At 44.7% G+C, this 13,412-nt stretch overlaps 1 protein-coding gene across 1 annotated transcript in view; it reads right to left on the bottom strand.

Annotated features, from left to right (window-relative positions):
• The window catches only part of NFXL1 (nuclear transcription factor, X-box binding like 1), a 75,677-nt gene extending 63,554 nt beyond the window's left edge, over nt 1-12,123 (bottom strand). Inside the window, exons 1-4 of the mRNA XM_018564956.1 lie at nt 11,941-12,123; nt 8,612-8,867; nt 6,409-6,585; nt 3,946-4,055 (exon numbers count right to left, since the gene is read on the bottom strand). Of these exons, the coding sequence (XP_018420458.1) occupies nt 3,946-4,055; nt 6,409-6,585; nt 8,612-8,834 (510 nt within the window). The 5' untranslated portion in view covers nt 8,835-8,867; nt 11,941-12,123. The remainder of the gene's footprint in view (nt 1-3,945; nt 4,056-6,408; nt 6,586-8,611; nt 8,868-11,940) is intronic.
• Nucleotides 12,124-13,412: the final 1,289 nt, after the last annotated feature.

Raw genomic sequence — 13,412 nt, 5'->3', positions numbered from 1 at the left:
GGGGGGGAAGGTGTAGAAAGGTGTGGGACGGTGGGGGGGAGCAGAGACTGGGGGAGTCACAGAAGTGAAAGTGATCATAAAACGATTTGATAGTGATTTGTAAAGCTAAGGTCCACCTTCTGTCTGTTATCTCTTGGAACTATTTGCAGGTTTTGCTTTTCTTTAGTTCCATTAAACCCGTTGACGCCACTGTAACACATATGCGGCATCAGTGTGCCCTTCCTTCTGGTGGGTGGCTACTTTTGTTCCCCATGATCCCTGTGTGTGTTGTAAAGTCTCCACCGCTCCAAGCTCACTCCCGTACTGGACTATAATCTTATATTTAGTTTACTCATTTTTATTGAGATTGTAGTCCATCAGGGGTGTGAGCTTGGAGCGGTGGTTACTTTACAACACACACAGGGACAGTGTAGCCACCCTCCAGAAAGAAGGACAGTGTCAGCACCAATCCAGAGATGATTTGAGGATCTACAGCTGTGTGATACACAAATAAGATACGTTTTTGTTAATAGTTAATGCATTTTTAAAATACATTTTTTTTTCATTAACCACTGTTGTGGGGCTACCCCCTCACTGCAAGGGTTAACTGCATATTTGTGTCTAGGTTAAAAAAAACAGTTATTCTTGCCCAAAGCTCCGAGCCGTACCAGCTACTTTCCCCCCTCCTCTGCCGCGGTCTAAGGTCCCATAAATCATCACATTCTATACACAATGTATAGGCATGAAAACGCTGAGGAACAATACAACAACAATTACAATAAAAGAAGATAAACAGTACACTTTGAGAAAAAAAAGCTCGCTATACACTGCGAATTTCAGACAGTTCTTGATGAATCGGAAAAAAATGTGTTCAGTGGGTATTCATCCACTGAACAAATTCATCTGGTATCTTTCAATCAGAAAATCGAAGGAGCCAGTGAGAAAATTTGGGGGCCAACAACGACAGCAGCCAACCATCTGCAGTCACTGTTCAGGAATTTTGACAGCAGCACGCCTGTCACTGTCAGAATACAATAGCCGAGAGAGAGATTCATCCATCCATGCCGTTTACTGTGGATGGAGGAATCCGTTATATTTTTTTCCATCAGCCTGCAGGTCGAATGAAAAAAAATAGAACAACATATGGGGCGTAACTAGAAATCCCAGGGCCCCATAGCAAAATTTTGTATGGGGGCCCCCAAAAAACCCCTAACCGGGCACTCTCGAGCCTATGCGGCCTTGGACTAGCGCCAGCCCCAACCACATTGCTCAGTATACCCCATAACTGGAGGCATTTCCTCACTAGGAGCAGATCACACTTTAAAGGCTAAGTTCAACTTTCTGACCATGTTTTATGTTACACCCATATTTAGGTCAGATTGCAACCAACCACATTGCAGCAGAGGGGCTTGTAGTTTCAGAGGAATACAAGTGCGGTGACATCACTGCACTTGTAGTCCATTAACTCTGCCTCCTGTCCATGTTACTACGCGTCCTTGGACAGGAGTAGGTATTCACCGATACCATTTTTTCCAGACCGAGTACGAGTACTGACTCTGACTGACTGACTTTTCCTCAGGTACTCACCGATAACAATTACTGATACTTTTTTTTAGTGTCATGTGGCAGTTTTTCTAAAACAATACAGACTAATGATTTCAGGAGAGTGGTGGAGCGCCAGGGCCCGGTCCCAGCTGCAACCGCTGAGACCCTGGTAGTTCTGTCACTGACTCCAAGCTGTAGAGGGACTACAAATCTCAGCAATACATTATACAGCAATGCAGAATACTATCAGCTACAGAGGACTGCAAAGCCTACTAATACATTATAAAGCAAGGCCAAATGGCAACCGTCTATAGAGGACTACAAATCCCAGCAACATATTATACAGCAATGCAGAATCATATGAAACTACATACTCTGTGCTGCTCTGGGGTGCCAGAATAATGTCTCCAGCAGAGTCTCAGGAGGGCTGCACAGGATCTCAGGTGGGCTGTTGGGGGCCTCAGGATGCCTGTGCAGCGTCTCAGAAGGGCTGCTCTGCGCTCTCCTGCATAAGGAATCTGAAATCCAAAGCCAAAAATGGATCACCCATAGGAAGATGCGACCTGCAGATGTCAGTGCCCACACACTGCGCACATGGGACCCCCAGCTCACTGTTGCCCAGGAGAGCTTTGCATGCTCTTTGTGCTGGCACTGAGCGACAGATGCTGCCACCAGTGACTCGGCTCAGCGCCCCGTGGGGGTGGAGTTGGCAAGGGAACTACAGGTCCCACAGGGCATTGCAAGACTCTGACAGCATAGGTATGACTCCCAGTGGCAGATGCATGATGGGATTTGTAGTTTCACCACAGCAGGAGTGCCAAAGTTGCCTACTAATGGTGTACATAGACATGATGCATGCACAAGGCACACTGATGCGGAGAACTTTGTAGAATGAAATATTTGTACAATAGAACATGAGCAGCTGCCTATACAAGCCCAGGTGTTCATTGTTATGGGTTGCTACAGTGCTATGGGCTACTGCAGACCAGTCCATCTGTTTTTCTGCATTACTATAGTCTGGTCCATCTGTTGCTATGGGTTACTCCAGTCTATCTTTTAGTATGGGTTACTGCAGCTTCCGCATTGGTTTAATAAATCTCCCAAATGTTTTATATATTTTCTCCCCAGCCAGGGCAGTGTGGGGGGGATGGGCTAGGGAGTGGTAGAGGCCCAGTGACCCCATGGAGGCAATTTTTAGCCTTTGTAGCAGAACTGGGAATAGTCTGGTGGCATCTCTAAAATATTAACCCCTTCCCCACTAACACCGGTGGACCCCTCTATTAAATTTTAAATGTTCCAACTTTGTTGCAAAGTTTATTGGCCAGGCTGGCACTGCTGACTTATCTGCTGCTGCTGCCGCCGCTGACATCTCCTGGCCGGGCTCGGTGTGCAAGGGGCGGGGCGTTACTGCCGCCGCTGACATCTCCTCGGTGTGCGGGGGGGCGGGGCGTTACTGCCGCCGCTGACATCTCCTGGCCGGGCTCGGTGTGCAAGGGGCGGGGCGTTACTGCCGCCGCTGACATCTCCTGGCCGGGCTCGATGTGCAGGGGGGCGGGGCGCTGACATCTTGGTGTGCGGGGGGCGTTACTGCCGCCGCTGACATCTACTGGCTGGGCTTCGTATGAGGGGGCTAGAGGCGTTACTGCCACCCCCTGACTTCACCTGGCCGGACTTTGTGTGCGGGGGTGTAGGCGATACAGCAGCTGCTGACTTCTGGCCGGACTCTGTTTGGGGGGAGTACCTCATCCCTGCTCCTGACCAGGCCCCCCTCTGTCCCGGGCCCCATAGCGGCCGCGTGGGCCGCTATGGTGGTAGTTCCGCCACTGGGCAGATTAAAAGAGCATTTGAAACTTACAAACCGAAAAGAGATAGCAGAACGTTTATGTAAGAACTTGAGTGATCTCATATAAGTGTCACGTCATGCAATGCTCAAATCTCCAAGAATAGCTTATACATTTATGGCACAGCATAGGAATATTGGACTTACTCGAACCATGGAGTCGGATGGCTGTTAGACTGGTCCCTTTAGCGTCCTTCGCTCCAGTAATGGAGTGTCCCTCGGCATCCTAGCGTCTAATACACTGTATTGGACAAGATGACTCACAGGACCTTACACCACTACAGCAGAGGGGGAGCGAGGCAGAAGGGACTGGTCTCACAGCCAGCCAGCTGCAAGGTTCAGGTGAGTATATGTTTGATATTTTTCGTCCCTAGACCAAAACAAGCACTTAAACCTTGTGGTGCGGGAGTAGCAAGGGTTAAGAATATTTATGCCCACAGTTGTTCTTTAAAAAAATGGTGTCGCCCATGATACCCAATCAGCTGTCATCTTCTAGTGAAGGGTCGAGACTACATCTAATTGGCTGCCATAGGCGACATCAGTTTTTCTATTGTAGCAATCTACAATAACATGGCACTTACAGCTTGGTTTCTCTTCACTGAAGCAATGCATATCAAGCAAGTCACAGCTCCAGACTGAAAAGCCTCGCTCAGGTACTGTTTGGTGCGTGCCAATTCAGTGACATCGCCATCTGTAAAATAAAAAAAAAAGAATCACATGAACAAAAGCATTTTAGAATGCCAGTCTCAAAACTTGTCATATACGTGTTTGCTGCCACTCCTGACTTATTTTAAAATGAGTAGCCTCCAGGGCCATCATCCTTGACCCCTTCACTGCCAGAGCCGTTTTTGCTTTTTTTTTGCACACATGTTAAATTGCACATTTTAGGCCTGAAGAAAGCCCCCTAAAATCATATCTTTTCTGACCCTTGAAAATAAAATGGTGACAGCTGCAATTTTTTTATGTCACATGATATTAGCGCAACAGTGCATCAAACCCAAATTTTCACAAAAAGATGCATTAAAATTGATTTAATGCACAAAAACACCCATTTGGGTCAAATAAAAAAGATGAGATTGTGTTGACTAGATACCGAACATGTCAAGCCTAAAAACTGTGCATGTCTGCTTTCCATGTCTTCAGTTTAGAGTGAACTGTGAATAATGTCCGTAGACTTATTACTCTCACTCCGGCGCACAGCACTGACTGTAAAAATGGCACTGACCATTGCAGTCCATACCCTTGACAACTATGAGAATAGGGTCGTCTTTCTTAAAGTGCACAATATGGGCAATAAACTATTTACATATTCTTAACAAGCTGGAAAAGAACTTTCAGGACCCAATGAAACTATAGCATTTTGGTAACACAAGCATTACTGTGTGCTCTGCCACAACATGCGGCGACGCATATTAAACACATTGGTGCAATGCATTTTGAAAGGCACCCCAGGTACGGATGTGCAAGTTCAGGTTGGCATGTAGCCGCGTGCTGCTGCATCCTGTCATGACCTATTCAGAAATTGTAAACACTTTATCACACATGATCTGGGCACCGGTTCACTTTAAGATGGGGCCTACACTGATGCATAACACTAGAATGTAAGCAAAAAAGCTGGATACGCATGGTCATACTTTTTCCATTGACAAACGATTTTTTTTTTACAGATTCCTCCATCTACTCTAAAAGAGTAAGTGAACGAATCTCCAGCTGTGTATATTGGATTCTGTCAGAATACCCGAACAGTGCTCGCAAGCAATCTTCATACGATGATTTTCCATCATGTCCCTTCGGCAAGTCGATTTAATGATCAAATTCTGTCCAGGGGATAGGGCCACCCCCGGTTCGAATTTTTTCCGATTTCTGTCGGCCAAAATTTGCTGCGGGTGCACCCAGCTTAAGGGCCGGTTCACACCATCTCCAGTCCCGAACACACTGGATCACATAGTGGAAGCCTCCCTGCGTTCTGGGGCAGGAGGGGGCGTGGCAGTGACATTCAAGTCAATGGCACCACAGACATGCCTGCCCGCAGTGAGATCGCCAGCAACAGAACACATGGCACAGACAGGCCCCCTCACATCCCAGAACGCAGGAAGGGTTCCACTATGCGATCCAGTGTGTTCCGGCCACTAACCATGCCGGAACGCACTGAAGATGGTGTAAAACGGCCCTAAGGATTCCAATGATTTGTAACATTTAAACAACATTGGTAATTTTGAAAATGGTAATCCGCATAGTCCAGAGATGACCAATTACCAGCCCACTGTGCTGAAATCCGCAATTCTTTTACCTCTTCCTATAGACATGCTAACTCCTTTCAAAACTAGTACAGATGTAAGGATTATCAGAGACATAAAACCACGGGAAACATATATTAATGGAGTAAACTATTTACAATCTATTTTTAACAGTGAGTAGAGATCTTTTCATGCCATGATTATTATAGGCATAACTTCAATGAAATACCTCTATATAAATTATAATGTAGAAGACTTTGACGTCACACCTATGTGTTGTAAAATGCAAGCTAACACAGGATCAGTGTTTCAGTACCAATCATTTTGAAAGATACCCCGATGCCCATTAGGGTTAGGGTAAAAGCACCCCAATGCATATGCGCTGCAGAGAAACAAAGCACAGACAAGCCTTACAACATGAATGGGCTTCCTTAATACAATGCATGGTAATGAGTGGAATATCGTCACAATAATGGGCATGCGGAAAAGAACCCAAAAGGAGCCACAAACATGTGAAGGGGCCCCTAAATAATTACGCTCTCCCCCTTTAATGTCCCGCTTTATGAGGAACTACAGCCTCACTCACAAACACTAGTAAAGTAGCTCATTCAGTTAGAAATGTCAATGACTTCTTTTGTGACAAATCACTCAGAGTTAAGTTTTAATATTTGAATCTTCCAAAGTGTATTTGATTGATGAATCAGAGTCATCAGAGCTTTTGTGTTGCTGTGTTTGTCTTGTCCAAGCACCACAGGACTCATACCATTTACAAAGTGGAGTTACACTGCGAGTAAGGAATACAATTACCTGTTTGGTTTGTGTAGGTTGTAAATGTTAAATCTAATATTTGATTCTGTTTCCCTTCAGCGTCTTCATCCCCATCGTCATCTTCATCTGATGAGCTGTAATTGTCTTCCACAATCTTTCTCACCACTGCCTGATTGGCTTTCTGGATCTCTTCAAATTTCCTCTTTGATCTATCCACTTAAAAAGAAACACAAGGAATATCTTACAATAGTACATGTCAGATACAGTAACAATCTATGCCTCACTTTATATCTTATAAACATTCATTAATGAAGAACTGGTGTTACCACAACAAAGCAATCACGCAATGTGACTGTCATGCAATACAATTGGTTTCAATACATTGTGGTAGTTTGTGACGGTTCCATGTCCTTTCTAGGGTTCTGCAGAAAAGTGTCAGTGCTACAGTACATACATGAGTAAATGAAACAAAGTATTACATGTTGTCTGCTGTTACAACATTAGCTGCATGTAAGATTTTAGTACATAACTGAACAGGTTTATATGAAGCAAGGTTAGCTAAAGCTAGGAAACTGCCTATTTCAGTACACCTAGTTAATGAGCGGGTCCTTGTCTCATAAAACCCTCCAGTCTAAAAGTAGAGCACAAGCCAAAACTTTTTAGTTTTGAATAGAGTAAGGGGGTTTTAACTAGAAGTGTACCGAAATGACATTTTCTGCCCGAAACCGAAAATTAAAAATTTGTCAGGCCGACACCGAAAGAAAAAATTTTCCTAAACTTTTTACAATATTCTTTTAAATATTTTATTCTTTACTTTTTTCTAAACTTTTTGATTTTTTCATATTTTATTTTTGTATTAAACATTTTTATTTTCTAACTTTGCTGTCATTGGCTCTGGGGAAATATCAGACCCCTGATATTTCTCTTTTAAAATAGAAAAAGAGAGATTAAGAACACAGAGTACTCAATCTCTTTTCTGCAGCCCCAGCTGAGTGTTCCTGTTCATTCAGAACTTGTGGCTATAGTATGTTTACCATGTCCACAATCATGAATGAACAGGAAGTGATGTAGAGGACTTCCTGTTCATTCATAATTGGGGACACAGTAAACATACTTTGTCCTCAATTATTTACAAACACTCGGCAATCAGCTGATCGCTGACTGCTTGTAACCGCTCTCCATCCTGACCTGCCTAACACAGGAGGTCTAGCGAGCGTTGCGGGGAGGAGAGCTCGGTCTCTGACAGCTGACTCCTTCCCCGCACTGCTGGCTCGTCCTCCTGTCACAGCTGTCTCCTCCCCCACACCGCTCTCCATCCTGATCTGTCACAGTGCTGTGAGCAGCAATGTCAAAGGAGGCTGGGCTCTCCTCCCACAGTGCCCCGCTCCATCTCCTATGACTTCGTCGCTCACAGCACTCTCCTCCCCTCCCCGCTTGACCTCCTGACAGTTTCTCTACTCCCCGCTGGACGCAGTGCTGTGTCAGAAGGGACACAGAGCAGCGCACAGCACTGAGGAGAGAAACTAGGGATGCACCGCAATTTCGTCCAAAAGATGGAACTTTCAGCATTTTGCGCAAAGTACCATTTTCGGCTGATATGTTTCGGCGTCCGAAATTTCGGTACATCCCAAGTTATAACCCCTGTCAGCATGTTTTTTTGTCATCTGCATCCCATTATTCGACAGCTGCAACAGGAAGTGAAAGGAAATCTCTACAAAGAGTGGGAAATCCCTGGTAGTCAGCAAGGTCACCAGTACTAATGTCTATTTCTGTTCTGATGATAACCCAAAAACGTCGGATTGTCTTTCACTTTCAGGGATAACAGTCACCAGGACGAATAGAGGATGAATCTCCGGGTGCACAGACAGCAATAACAACCTAACGTCTATGCACAGATGTGATCATTTACAGATTTACAGGACCTTGGACCACTGCAGCAGGGGGTGGCGGGTTGGTTCTGGTGAGTGTAACTTTGCGGTTCAGGTGAGTATATAACTTTTTTATTTTAGCACCTAATCAAAAAGGAGCAGTTAAGCCTTGCAGTGCGGGAGTAGCCCCACTACAAGGGATAATAAACGTTTTGCCCGGAGATCTTCTTTAAAGCGTAACTAAGCTCACTAGTATAAGTTCTCACCAGTGTGAGGCACATACCACAAGCAATTTCTTCCTTCAACCCACAACTGCCACTCACTAATATATGTAGGCCACTGATAAGTTTAATTACAAAAGCAGAACTACTTACCATGAACTTCACTTGCGTACTGTGCATTCAGGGGCTTGCTTACAGAAGCATAGGAGGTGTTCCCTCTTCCAGGACCAGGTCTGGAAACACTGTTTTCATTTTCTCTGGAGTAGGCAGCATTTCTGGCAGGTCCTGGGCCCGGAGCTGGAGAAGGAGCTCCATTGATAGCATTACCTCGACCTCTTGCTCGACCTCTGCCACCCTGGCGCCATGGAGCATCCATTGCTGCTAGCAGCACAAGAAAAGAGTTGTAATCCTAAAACAAACAAAAAAGACATTTTTTAGTCTCTTTAACTGAGAAAATCTATCTACACCACAGTGCCGTCACTGATTTAGTCTGTGCACATGGGCTTTTGTTCAAATCTGAACTGCTTTTATCCCAATTCATCTCAAATAAATGCGACAAAACTTTAAAGCTGATCGATGCAGCCTAGAAGGAGGTCAAATGTACTTGTGAAGAATCTTAGAAGCACCCTTTAAAAGGAGAACTATGGGGTTCTATCTTTTTTTTATGAATGCATTCCTTAGGCTAAATAAGTAAATAATGTAATTTACTGTAATTAGCCAAAATGCACAGGAAGGCTGTAAAACCTTATTTTAGGTGGTGGGCGGGGCTAAGCACCACAATGAGAAGACATCCCGACGTATCTGACGGGATCCTCCCCACTGATGATTGACAGTGATTCTTGAGAGCTGCTGCGCGTCCACGAATATATGGACATGCGCAGCAGCTCTCTCCTTACCTGCACGTCCCCGTGTGCCAGCTCCTTCCCCCCTCTCTCTTTCTCTCCCTGCTGACAGATCGTAGATCGCTGATGACAATCTGGAACAAGCGTGCAGCCCGTGCTGATGGAACTCCTATACTTGTTTCAGGTCAGTTTCAGGTCACACGTCCCCGTGTGCCAGCTCCTCCCCCCCCCTCTCTCTCTCTCTGCTGACAGATCGTGGATCGCTGATGACAGAGGGGAAGGAGCTCTCTCTCTCTCTTCAGCATTTACTACAAATCGGAAAGTCCATATATGGTAAATGATCGGATCCGATCAGTAGGGATCTCCAGTGACATAATTTACCATATATGGACTTTCCGATTTGTAGTAAATGCTGAAGAGAGAGAGCTCCTTCCCCTCTGTCATCAGCGATCTACGATCTGTCAGCAGGGAGAGAAAGAGAGAGGGGGGAAGGAGCTGGCACACGGGGACGTGCAGGTAAGGAGAGAGCTGCTGCGCATGTCCATATATTCGTGGACGCGCAGTAGCTCTCAAGAATCACTGTCAGTCATCAGTGGGGAGGATCCCGTCAGATACGTCGAGATGTCTTCTCATTGCGGCGCTTAGCCCCGCCCACCACCTAAAATAAGGTTTTACAGCCTTCCTGTGCATTTTGGCTAATTACAGTAAATTACATTATTTACTTATTTAGCCTAAGGAATGCATTCATAAAAAAAAGATAGAACCCCATAGTTCTCCTTTAAATGATCTCAAATGCAAGCTAAGTGCATCTATAAGTGGGCTGCATTTACTTATTGAGGGCTTGTTCACACCATGTCTGGATCATATGCGGACCAGAACAGTTTGTTCCCGGACCAAAAAAGCATCCTAATGTATCCCTATGTTATTTCTGGGCTCTGTTCACACCAGCGCAGTCCATCCTGGACCAGACAAAAAAAATACTGCTGGTCTAATTTTGCCTGTTCTGTAATGCACTGGAATGCATGGAAACTGAGTCATATATATACACTGCCCTGTACTGATGTCACCAGTCATATATATACACTGCCCTGTACTGATGTCACCAGTCATATATATATACACTGCCCTGTACTGAGGTCACCAGTCATATATATATACACTGCCCTGTACTGAGGTCACCAGTCATATATATATATATATACACTGCCCTGTACTGAGGTCACCAGTCATATATATACACTGCCCTGTACTGAGGTCACCAGTCATATATATATACACTGCCCTGTACTGAGGTCACCAGTCATATATATACACTGCCCTGTACTGAGGTCACCAGTCATATATATACACTGCTCTGTACTGATGTCCCCAATCATATATATATATACACTGCCCTGTACTGATGTCACCAGTCATATATATACACTGCCCTGTACTGATGTCAACAGTCATATATATACACTGCCCTGTACTGATGTCAACAGTCATATATATACACTGCCCTGTACTGATGTCAACAGTCATATATATACACTGCCCTGTACTGATGTCAACAGTCATATATATACACTGCCCTGTACTGATGTCAACAGTCATATATATATACACTGCCCTGTACTGATGTCAACAGTTATATATATACACTGCCCTGTACTGATGTCAACAGTTATATATATACACTGCCCTGTACTGAGGTCACCAGTTATATATATACACTGCCCTGTACTGAGGTCACCAGTTATATATATACACTGCCCTGTACTGAGGTCACCAGTTATATATATACACTGCCCTGTACTGAGGTCACCAGTTATATATATACACTGCCCTGTACTGAGGTCACCAGTTATATATATACACTGCCCTGTACTGAGGTCACCAGTTATATATATACACTGCCCTGTACTGAGGTCACCAGTTATATATATACACTGCCCTGTACTGAGGTCACCAGTTATATATATACACTGCCCTGTACTGAGGTCACCAGTTATATATATACACTGCCCTGTACTGAGGTCACCAGTTATATATATACACTGCCCTGTACTGAGGTCACCAGTTATATATATACACTGCCCTGTACTGAGGTCACCAGTTATATATATACACTGCCCTGTACTGAGGTCACCAGTTATATATATACACTGCCCTGTACTGAGGTCACCAGTTATATATATACACTGCCCTGTACTGAGGTCACCAGTTATATATATACACTGCCCTGTACTGAGGTCACCAGTTATATATATACACTGCCCTGTACTGAGGTCACCAGTTATATATATACACTGCCCTGTACTGAGGTCACCAGTTATATATATACACTGCCCTGTACTGAGGTCACCAGTTATATATATACACTGCCCTGTACTGAGGTCACCAGTTATATATATACACTGCCCTGTACTGAGGTCACCAGTTATATATATACACTGCCCTGTACTGAGGTCACCAGTTATATATATACACTGCCCTGTACTGAGGTCACCAGTTTTATATATATATATATATATATATATATAGTTACACATACACTGCCCAGACCGGCTGTCACCCCTCCCCCCATGTATAATTTACAGTAATGTTCTATCATGATACACGTGCACCGTAGAATAGGGCTCAGTGGGTACACATTACCTGTCAGCAGCAGTCAGTGCATGGCTCGGGTACACCGGTGAGAAGAGTACACATGAGATGAGTCCTGCCACTCGGCCTCACAACACTGTGCAGAATCAGCGCGAGAAACTACATCTCCCAGCATGCAGAGCGCTGCCAACGGTGTACGGGAAGCGGCAAGACTACAACTCCCGCAGACTTCGCTCTAAACTCCCAGAGTGCCCCGCGGTCCGGTGACGTGTCATTCTGAGGATGAACGAGAGAGCGGCCGAGGTACCGTTCCCGGCATGCATTGGGGCCGGTCTACGCTGTCCAATCAGAACATTCACAGGGTTAGTCACGAAAGGGTGAAGAGTTTGGAGCAGGGAGAAGTGAACAATCTAGGCCAAAATAGCTGATTTGGAAAAATTCGCCAATTCAGCTCACTTTCCAGTTCAGCTATTTTGGCCTAGATTGTAGACTCCTGCCTATTCCAAACACCACCTTTTTGTGAATAGCCCTGTCAGTTTGTGAGACTACTGGAGGCACTGCATGTCTGTGTTCTCTAGAGTGCAGGCTGCAAGAGATGTTTTCATTTTGGAACTTCACTAACATTATAAATGTGTGTGTGTGTTTTTTTTGTTTATGTTCACAATTGTATATATAAATATGTGAAAACTTTTATTTTCTCACATCAAGCTATGTTGAGGGGTCTGTTTTCTGTTTCTAATGTGCAATCCCTGTGGGTAGGTGAGGATGCACATTTCCCGATAGGAATTTGGTGCTCAAAATGTATGTCAAGCAACTGTGTTTGGATGGAATGAGGAAGAAATAGATCTCCTGTCAGATTTGTATTGCTGTGCTGGGTTTAAATAGAGAGATTTAGCCTCACTTCCTGTCCTCTACAAGAAAACACAAATAGAGGGGCGCCTTTCCTAGTGGAGGTTAGTTTATTCAACAATCATAAAAGAAGATAAGCTGGCAGGTACTCACAAAGGTAGAATAACAACGAGTTGTAAAACAGTAAAAAGCGGAGCACTGGAGGGATCCGTGTGATGAGTTCTGTGTACAGACTCATCACACGGCATGTTCCCAGTTCCATGCGGTGGTGTGAACCAAGCCAATCTGTGACAAGGGACATTGCCTTGTCTTGTGTTGGGGCTGCGCTGGAAACAACGATCAGTGCGGCCCCAATGCATATGGTGTGAATCGGCACTTAATGTTCACAGATTCGCAGGGTGAATGCCTCTGCAAATTGTTTAGAAATACACCACATAATGTAGGGAAAATTGTAGAACTATCACCAGAGTAAGGTGAGGTCAAGTCATTCAATAAGGACAGGTGTTTCAATGACAACTATCTAGGATGGGATTTCCCCTAGCTTTGTGGAGATTTGCTTTCATTTTCATTTGCATCTTTGGGACAGGAAGTGGGAGAAATCTCCCCAGTGTGACACCAACAGTAAACGTTAACCTGAAAGTCAGAGGTGCAAGAAACCATGAATGCCCCCCCCT

Source organism: Nanorana parkeri, unplaced genomic scaffold, assembly GCF_000935625.1.
Source record: "Nanorana parkeri isolate BGI_ZX_2015 unplaced genomic scaffold, ASM93562v1 scaffold800, whole genome shotgun sequence".
Taxonomy (NCBI): domain Eukaryota; kingdom Metazoa; phylum Chordata; class Amphibia; order Anura; family Dicroglossidae; genus Nanorana; species Nanorana parkeri.
Note: the sequence above shows the minus strand (reverse complement) of the source record. Positions and strands in the feature narration are given on the sequence as shown.